A 9,192-nucleotide genomic window follows, 5' to 3' on the forward strand; every position below is an offset into this window, starting at 1 on the left:
AATGTATGAAGAACACTCATAACTCGATAATAAAAAGAGAACCCAGTGAAAACTGCACAAAAGACTTGAATGGACATTTCTCCAGAGAAGATGTACAAATGGCAATATATACATGAAAAGATGCTCACCATCATTAGTCTTTGGGGAAATGCAAACCAAGCCCCCTGAGATACCACTTCACACTCACTAGGATGACCAGACTCAAAAAACAAACAAAAAAAAAACTTGGAAATAATAGATGTTGATGAGAACGTGGGGAAATAAGGAGCCCTCACACACTTCTGATGGGAATGAAAAATGTGCAGGCACTTTGGAAAACAATCTGGCAGTTTCTTAGTCATTTAAACATAAAATTACAATGTGATCAAATAATTCTGCTCCTAGGCATTTACCGAGAGAATTGAAAATAGGTTTTCACACCAACCCTTGTATGCAATGTTCATAGCACCAATAGTCACAATCGCCAGAAGGTGGAAATAACCCAAGTGTCCATCAGTAGATAAATGGATAAACAAAACGCAGCCCATCCATACAACGAAATATTACTCAGCCATAAAAAGAAATGAAGTGGGGAATTCCCTGGCAGTTGGTTAGGATTCCAAGCTCTCAGGGCTGGCCTGGATTCAATCCCGGGTCTGGGATCTAAGATCTCTCGAACCTTGCAGTACCGGCAAAAAAAAAAAAAGGAATGAAGTTCTGATATGCACTACAGTGTGGATGAACCTGAAAAACACCAAGCTGAGTTTCTTTAACAAAAGAACAGACACAAAGATCACATATTATATGATGCCATTTATATGAAATGTCCAGGCAAATCCATAGAGACAGAAAGCAGATTAGCGGTGGCCTGGGGCTGGGGGAGTGGGAATGAGGGTGACTGGTCATGGGGTTAGGGTTTTCTTTTGGGGGTGATGGGAATGCTCTGGAACTATATAGTAATAATGGTTCCATAACACTGTGTATGCCCCTGAATTTTTCACTTTAAAAGCATAAGGGGACTTCCCTGGTGGTATAGTGGATAGGATGCCTGCTGGTGCAGGAGACACAGGTTCGATCCCTGGTCCGGGAAGATTCCAAATGCCTCAGAGCAGCCATGCCTGTGAGCACAACCCCCGAGCCCCCGCTCTAGAGCCCTCAAGCCTCAAATGCCCTCATGGCGCAGCTACTGTAGCCTGTGTGTCTAGAGCCTGTGCTCTGCAACAAGAGAAGCCATGCAATGAGAAGCCCATGTAGGGGAACAGAGAGTAGCCCCCACTTGCCGCAACTAGAGAAAGCCTTCGCACAGCAACAAAGACCCAGTGCAGCTGAAAAAAATCAATCAATCAATAAAAGTGTGAGGGAATCCCCCAGGGTCCAGTGGTTAGGGCTCTCTGCTTCCACTGCAGGGGGCATGGGTTCAGTCCCTGGTTGGGCAACTAAGATCTCCCATACCTCGAGGCCAAAATAAATTTTAACAAATGAAAGGAGGTTAGATTTCCCTGGTGCTACAGTGGATAAGAATCCACCTGCCGATGCAGGGGGCATGGGTTCGATCCCTGGTGCAGAAAGAGTCCATATGCCGTGGGCGACAAAATCCTATGAGCTGCAACTACTGAAGCCCGTGTGTGTCTAGAGCCCATGCTCTGCAATGAGAGAAGCCCCCACGATGAGAAGCCTGGGCACCACAGTGAAGAGCAGCCCTGAGCACTGCAACTGGAGAAAGCCCTTAATGAAAGGGTGAATAGTGTGGTATGTGGATACAGCCTTAAAAAAAAAAAAAGATGAATGGGCAAAGATGCACAGTTAGGGGAAGGGCATTTCATTTCAGGACAAGGGCCTGGCATCTGCAGGGTGAGGGCAGGGTCACATAACAGGCCAGGCCAGGGTTGTTCTGTGTCACCTCCTGCACCCCAGAGATCCCTGATATCCCAGCCCCATCCTGGCTCAAAGGAAGAGGCAGAGACAACATCTCTTTATGACCAAACTACCCAGAGGCTGCTGGAGTGACAAAAGAAGCAGGTTATCTGGGGAGGTAAACTGAGGCAGCCTGTCTCCCTGATGGAAATGTGCATCTTGACTCATGGGGGGATAAGTCTCTTTGTCTCTTGAGATCCTTCACCTCTCTTGCTCCAGAACCTCCCCTCCAACCCCCCACAAACTTAGGTCCCCAGGCCGCTGGAGGCTGTGACCTCTATCCCCACCCCCATCTATTCCCCACCGACCACATCTGCCACAGGGCCTCTGCTCCTGCTGTTCTGGCCTCTCTTCACCATTTGGCCCCAGCACCACCTCTTCCAGGAAGCCCTCCCTCACTTCTCTTCCTCACACTTTCACTTATCACTCGCCCAGGTTTATTGTAACTCTCTTTGTGATGATTAGATTAGCTTTTGTCCTCCCTACCCAACCAGGAGCCCCTCATGACTAGATCAATTCTGACCCGTGCAGAACAGGAACTGGTATACGGTAGATGTGCGATACTGATTTCCTGAATCAAGGAAGGAAGGAGACCGTGAAACAGGGTCTACCACAGTCTTGATTCCTGGAACTGCTGGGAGCAGCTGAGGAATCAACACTCAGAGAAGCCCTAGAATGATGAAGACACAGCAAGTGCTCAGTTAACACTGGGCCAGGGCTCTGCTAAGTAGGATCGCCCAACCCACGGAGGTAGGGCCCTCAAGCCAGTGCCCTGAGCCCTCTCCTATTACACAGATGGGCAAGTAAAGGCCCAGAGAGGAACTTCTTATGGGTCATCTTCTAGCAGCAGAAACAGAGCTCAAAATGCCTTTAACAACAAGAAAAACCAGAATTTTGGGCTTCAGGCATGGCTGGATCCAGGAACTAGGACGCCATCTCTCTGCGTTGCTGTCCTTTCCACAAGCTTGTCTTCCAGGCATGTTCAACCTTCCCTGAATACAAGCAGGGTGTTCATTTTCTCCATTCATTTCAGCAAGAATTTCCAGTGGTGCTCCATAAATATCAAACTCCTAACTCCATGGAACCAGGAGGTGAGTTTACCAACTCCAAGGGCCACCTAAGTGGGTACAATACTGGGTCCCATACTAGGATGGCCAGCATGGGGGCATTTAGTTCTCTGAAGCACCATGTACATGTGTATGTTGGGTGAGGGAGAGGGGAACTCTGGACTTGAGTTTGGTAGCTCTGAGCCTCTGGGGGTCGGGTCACTCTGGTCTTTCTCATGAGGCTGCTGACCCAGTATCCCCTCTATCCTGTCCACTTGGTCCTGCCACTGTCCAGGCCTCCTCCTCAGGCTGCAGCCCAGCCCTCAGGAATGAGGAGGGCTGATCTTTAGGGGAGGGTTTATCTAGCGGAGGGTTTATCTAGCGGAGGGCACAGGTTTCCCCATCCAGATGGGGAAACAGAAGACCCCAAAGAAGAAGGGCCAGGACCTCTTGATTCTCGACCCTACCGGCTGCCAGACCTTCTTCACCCAGAGGTCTCATCTTTTGCCACAAAATTCAGTGGTTCTGAGTTTTAATCTCTATCCCGTCCGTGTTTAAAACCGGAAGAGTGTGTTTTGCAAACTCTCTGGGAGGTGGGAGGGGGCTGGGCGGACTGGGCGTGGGAGACACGCGCTGCTGCTGCCACCTGGTGGCCATAGAGGGAATCAGCACCAACTTGTTTAAGAATGAGGGAAGGTCTGGTCGGGGAAAGTATCGGAAGCTGTGGTTTCAGGTGTGTCTGGGGAGTAAAAACTCTGCTGCAGCTGTTCGATATTAGGATGAGCGAAGAATCCCAGGTCTCCGCCGGAGCTCTGGACAGAGGAATGGGGTTGGGAGCAACCAAACCTCCTCCTGTTATTTATTTATTAAGCCTTAGACACCCCCTGCCCCACCAGCCTGTGAGGTCTACATGATCATCACCCTTATTTATTTTTTAATTTTTGGAGTTTAGGTGAATTTTATTCTAAATGGGGTAAGAAAACTGAATAGTAACAAAAGCAGTTAACTATTAAACTTAATTACTGATTCAGTAAGTTTAAAATCCTATCTTTTTATTTTTTTTAAATCCTATCTTTTTAAAATCACTCAATGATTTTTAATATTTAATACAATCAAATCCAGTGAAAGCTCTTTTTATCTAAACCTTTAAAATGACTGGAAAACTAAAACTTAATTCCCATTCATGACTGCATTGCACTCTTTGCTAATGCAATAATCTATAGCTTCCTAAAGAAGCTATAGATATGGCTTATAGCAAGGTAGTTTCTTCCTCTCCACCCTAGGTTTACTGAATTTTCTCCTTAGTTTTCAGTTTTTCATTTTCTCTTACAATAACTTCATATTTCTCTTTCAATTTTTCCAGTCCTAGGCAAAGCAGCTCTATTTCTGGATTTTCTGGGGTAGCAGCTCCCAAGTGATGCTTTAAAAAAAAAAAAAAATCCAAAGCACTATTAGGTTTCTCTGGTTCTTCATATATGTCCAGGACTCCCAACTTTTCCAAGTACCTCTGGAACTGCTCAGCAGTTTTGTAATGAGATATAATGACAGCAGCAGCGACCTCCCCATTTTATTATTATTTTTTATTTTATATCTTCACCCCCACTTTACAGGCGAGACATCTGCGGCCAGGGAGGGGCCATCACCTCCCTCAGAATGTTTAGCCTTCTTTCCCCCACATCTGGGTCATCCAAGCCTGGAGACCCTGCAGTGCAACAGAGAATTCAGCACCCAGATTCCCCATTCAGACAGGACGCCTAGCCCAGGATCTGGGATCACCCTGAGCCTCTTTGGGCCCCCCTTCAGTCTATCCCACACCCCCTCAACAGGCCAACCACAGCGCCCTACTCCGTGGATGCCAGGTCCTGGCCCTGGGCAGCAACTTCCGTTTCAAGGTGGTTTTTAAGGTTCTCACCATAGGATTGTGGCAGCTGGTGCTGGGCAGAGTCAGCGTCTATGGAGGGGAGTGGCTCCAAAGCCCAGGGAGTAAGGATGGAGTCTGAGCCACTGGGCGTGGATCAGAGTCTTGCGTGTGCTGTGTGGCGCCAGGCCAGCCACTAGCCCTCTCTGAACCTCACTGAGGCTCACTAAACTAGGTCCATAGGACAGCCATGTTACTCAGGGGCATCACGTGAGTGTCTGGAAAGAGCAGGCTGAGTATGCAGTAAACAATAACCAGCCGTCGTGGCGGCAGTCGTCAGGCTTCTCTGTAGGAGGAGGCAGACGCTCCTGTTTCTCCCTGGGAACCGAACCTGGGGGTCCACCCTAGGCCCCCCAGGAGCAGCAGTGGGGACCTAGCCGCCTGGGCAAGGCTGTCCTCCACCAGACCGTCCTGCCAGCCAGGCCCCGGAGCCCCAGCCTCAGGGCATCCTTGCATCTGCTTCCTGTCCTTCAAGTCCAGGGCTGGCTTAGGGGCATGCAGAGGCAGCTCCGTCTTCTCCTTGAGAGTCCCAAGTGTGCCCATGTCAGCTCCCTCGCCTTTTTCCCAGGATATATTCACCATCAGGGCCTCTTGTGGAGACACCTCCTCCGGGAAGTCTGCTGGGCTGGTCCACTGCCAAACCTGGAGAGGGAGGGCGGGGTCAAGGCTGTGGGCGGGGCCTTATTTCTCATCCACACAAGGATGGAGTGGACCAGGTCCCTTCCGGCTAAATTCTCTAAAATCCTGAGGCCAATTCAAGGATCAATAGGAAGGGCTCCCCATTTCTCTTTGGAAAACTGTCTCTCTTCCTCTGATGAGTGATGTGGTTGGGCAGGGCAGTAGCCCCAGGCTGATTCCTGCCATCAGCATGTGATCCTGGCCCAGTCGATCAGAGCATTCCAGCCCCCTGGTTCCAGTGATAGGCTCACGGATGGGCATGTGACCCAAGCTGGGCCAATCAGTGATGGCCCAGAATTTCGCTGCAGTTAATGGGAAAAAGGGATACCCTGTTTCCACAAGAGGAAGGCTGAACCTGCCTGGAAAAGAAGCCTGCAGGGAAGCTAGCACCCCAGAGAGATGGAGTCCTAGTTCCTGGATCCAGCCATGCCTGAAGCCCACAACCTTAGAGTTTTTTTTCCATCAGGTTATGTTGTGAAGTCATTTGAGTTCTGTTTCTGCTACTAGGAAATGATCCACATGAGGGTCACTTTGGGTTTCTATTTGCTTGTCTATAAAATAGGGTAGGGTTTTTTTTTTTTTTTGAGTCCTTGCACCAATGGTTTGGAAAGAATAAAATGAGTTAACGCATGGCCGTTACTCTTCAGAGCCCTAATCCAGATACGGACCCAATAAACAAGACCTGGAATTAGAAAGGGGCCCTTACCTGCTTCCCCTGGCTGCCAGAGAACTTGATGGCAGTGCTGGCACCAGGTGTGGGCAGGGGTGGGCACAGGTGCCTTACAGCCCTGAGGAGAGAGGGGAACCGGTCAGTGCTTCTGTTTGTTCTTACTTTTTAATTGTTCTGACTTACTTTTTTCATCTCCATTAGGTTACAATAAGGGGAGTGAAGATGCGGCTGAGAGGTCAGAGCAGAGGGAAACTGGCAGACCCAGGTTGAAATTCCAGCACTGCTGGATGCCCTGGGCCTGACTATCTGGGCCTCAGTTTCCCATCTTGAAAGTGGACATAAAAACCTATTCGGGGCTAACAATTATTATTATTCATGCTACCACTATTACAGATCATCTCAGGGGAGGGGGTGCAAGTTACCTGTTCAAGCCGAGGTACCCAAAGATTCCCAGGAGAAGGATGCTCACGAAACTCCCCAAAGATGCAAGGAAGATGGACAGGTCGGACAACTCAGAAACCTGGACTTCTAGGAGCAGAAGAGCTTGGGCTGTGGGAGACACACCTTCTGCCTCTTGTTGAGGGGGGGACTGGCAGGGGCGGGCCCCCCATCAGCTAGCTCACTGCTGACCCTGGCGCAGCGCGAGCCGCTCTGAGCCTCAGTTTCCTCCTCTGGAAAGCGGGGCCCGGCCTGCCCTGTGACTGTGGGATAAAGCCCTGGGACACTAAGTGCTCAGGACACCGTAGTGCTGATCACCTGCATGTGGGGCTCGTGTGGTTGCCCCCCTGGACCCAGACCTGCCCACCACACACCTAGTCTGACTCACTGCTTCTTTTACAACCAGATTTCACTGCGAGGACAACACGTAGGGACTATGGCAAGAATAGGGGTCATTCGGTCCCCAAATCTCCCACTTCCACATGCCCCGAGACAGCAGAGCCCACCGACTTCCTTATGTTTGTGATGAGAGATGTTCATTCATATGCATTCATTCCCTCAATAAATACCCACCCCTGCTCCTTCCCTCTCCCCAGTAGCTCCAAGGTTGGGGGAGGCAGAGCCCAGAAAGACACCCCCACCTGCTCCCAAGGTGTCAGGCTAGGTAGGCAGGGCAATCACAGCTGGAGGGGAGGGGGATGCCGCAGAAAGAAGCCTGGAAGGCTTCCTGAAGGAGAGAGCTTTTGAGCTGAGTTATGAAGGGTGAATAGGAGTTTGACAAGGAGACAAATATTCTAGGCAGAGGCCTGCAAGGGCAAGAACATGGGAGTGTGAGAAAAGATTTATGGGAGGAAGATACAGCAGAGGAAGCTGGTGAAGGAGGTGGGAGCAGGTTAGCCTGTGACTTGCTCCTGAGGGAGATTCATGGGGAGCATGGAAATCTGGAGGGTCAGGGCAGAAATGCTTGTTGATGTGGGATGTGGGGCAATGCATGCTGGGTGAATACAGGGTCCACCCCCCACCCTCCTCCATTCAGGCTTCCCTAGTGGCTCAGATGGTAAAGAATCTGCCTGCAATGCAGGAGACCCATGTCCGATCCCTGGGTTGGGAAGATCCCCTGGAGAAGGAAATGGCAACCCACTCCAGTATTCTTGCCTGGAGAATCCCATGGACAGAGGAGCCCAGCAGGCTACAGTCCATGGGACTGCAAAGAGTTGGACATGACTGAGCGACTGTCACTCACCCCCTCACTCACCGATGGTGAAACGCAGGGGCTGGCTCCAGGCGCCCCTCCGCTTGGCTGTATCTGCGCGAACCTGCACCTTGTAAGCTGTGCCAGCCCGCAGGCCTTGGAGGGTGACCTGGGTCTCTGTGGGCTTCACGTGCAGCTCTGTGAACGGGAGGCAGCCGTGAGTTCCCAGACCCCCTTTATTCTGGGCTCCACCCTGGGAGGTGAGGATGGGGGTGGGGGCTCACAGACATTTTGTGGAAAACTCTTCCCTAAATGCACCCATTCACCTCGAGTTCATTTGGAAAAATATTCTTCATCAGAATCTTCAGCAAACGATGCTGTTTTTCTCAAATTCTGACCAATACGCCCTTCCCCCACTCCTAGCCCACTCTCTGCTAGCCACATGTGCCTTCTCCTCAGAGCTCCCTAAAGGCATCAGGTCCCATCATCAACCTCAGGGCCTTTGCACTGGCTGACTCCCTGGCCGCGTTTACCCTTTCCCCAGATGACTGCATGGTTTCCTCCCTCACCTCTTTCCCATCTTTCAGGTCAGGGTCGGGGTTACCTTTGTCTAAGTTGTTTCCCCACAGTGTCCCCAGCACCTTAGCACACAGTAGGACCTCAACAATTGTTTGTGGAATGGGCTGACTTAAAAAAATAAAGCACCTTATAAAAATCTTTAAAATGAGAATACCATTGGTGGTGGTTGTCCAGAAGAAAAAAATTCCTAGAACCCTAAATCCGTATTCTTTGTAAATATCCACGAGGACTATTCTTCAAAAGAAATTTCAGGGAAGTCGGTACATTTGGCCAAATGGGCAGTTGGTGCATGAATCTTCAGCAATTTGGCTTTTGGCAAATCGGTTTTCAGCAAACGGGGCTGTTTCTGGCTGTGCCGGAATGCGTCACCAACTCCCATTAGGCTTTGTTTATCCCCTCTAAATCTACTTGTTGGAGATGCAAGAGATGCGTGTTCCATCCCTGGGTTGGGAAGATCCCCTGGAGTAGGAAATGGCAACCCACTCCAGTATTCTTGCCTGGAGAATCCCACGGACAGAGGAGCCTGGCGGGCTACAGTCCACGGGGTCGCAAAGAGTCAGGCACGACTGAGCGACTGACAGTGCATGCGCGAATGCACACTCCCTCTAAACATCACAGGGTGACCAGACTGGTGGCAGGACGTCTACGTCTGAATCTGGAGAGCCCCCATCCCCCCATCCCCTCCCTACCCCTGGCATCATGCCTTGCCCTGTGCTGGGCTTGTGCAGAGAAGGCAGGAAGTAAACCATGGTCTTGCTGGCCTGTTGCTGCAGGAGAT

General features: G+C 50.4%; 1 protein-coding gene across 2 annotated transcripts in view; it reads right to left on the reverse strand.

Moving 5' to 3' along the window:
- Window positions 1-4,509: 4,509 nt before the first annotated feature.
- IL12RB1 (interleukin 12 receptor, beta 1) overlaps window positions 4,510-9,192 on the reverse strand; it is a 17,702-nt gene continuing 13,019 nt past the window's right edge. The window contains exons 13-16 of one of the 2 annotated variants that reach the window (XM_010845660.1): window positions 7,899-8,033; window positions 6,628-6,733; window positions 6,242-6,323; window positions 4,510-5,499 (exon numbers count right to left, since the gene is read on the reverse strand). In XM_010845660.1, the coding sequence (XP_010843962.1) occupies window positions 5,134-5,499; window positions 6,242-6,323; window positions 6,628-6,733; window positions 7,899-8,033 (689 nt within the window). In that variant the 3' untranslated portion in view covers window positions 4,510-5,133. Of the gene's footprint in view, window positions 5,500-6,241; window positions 6,324-6,627; window positions 6,755-7,898; window positions 8,034-9,192 lie in introns of both variants that reach the window. The other variant, XM_010845659.1, reaches the window with a different exon arrangement.

This window comes from Bison bison, unplaced genomic scaffold (genome assembly GCF_000754665.1).
Source record: "Bison bison bison isolate TAMUID 2011002044 unplaced genomic scaffold, Bison_UMD1.0 scf7180017864221, whole genome shotgun sequence".
In the NCBI taxonomy this organism is placed as follows: Eukaryota; Metazoa; Chordata; class Mammalia; order Artiodactyla; family Bovidae; genus Bison; species Bison bison.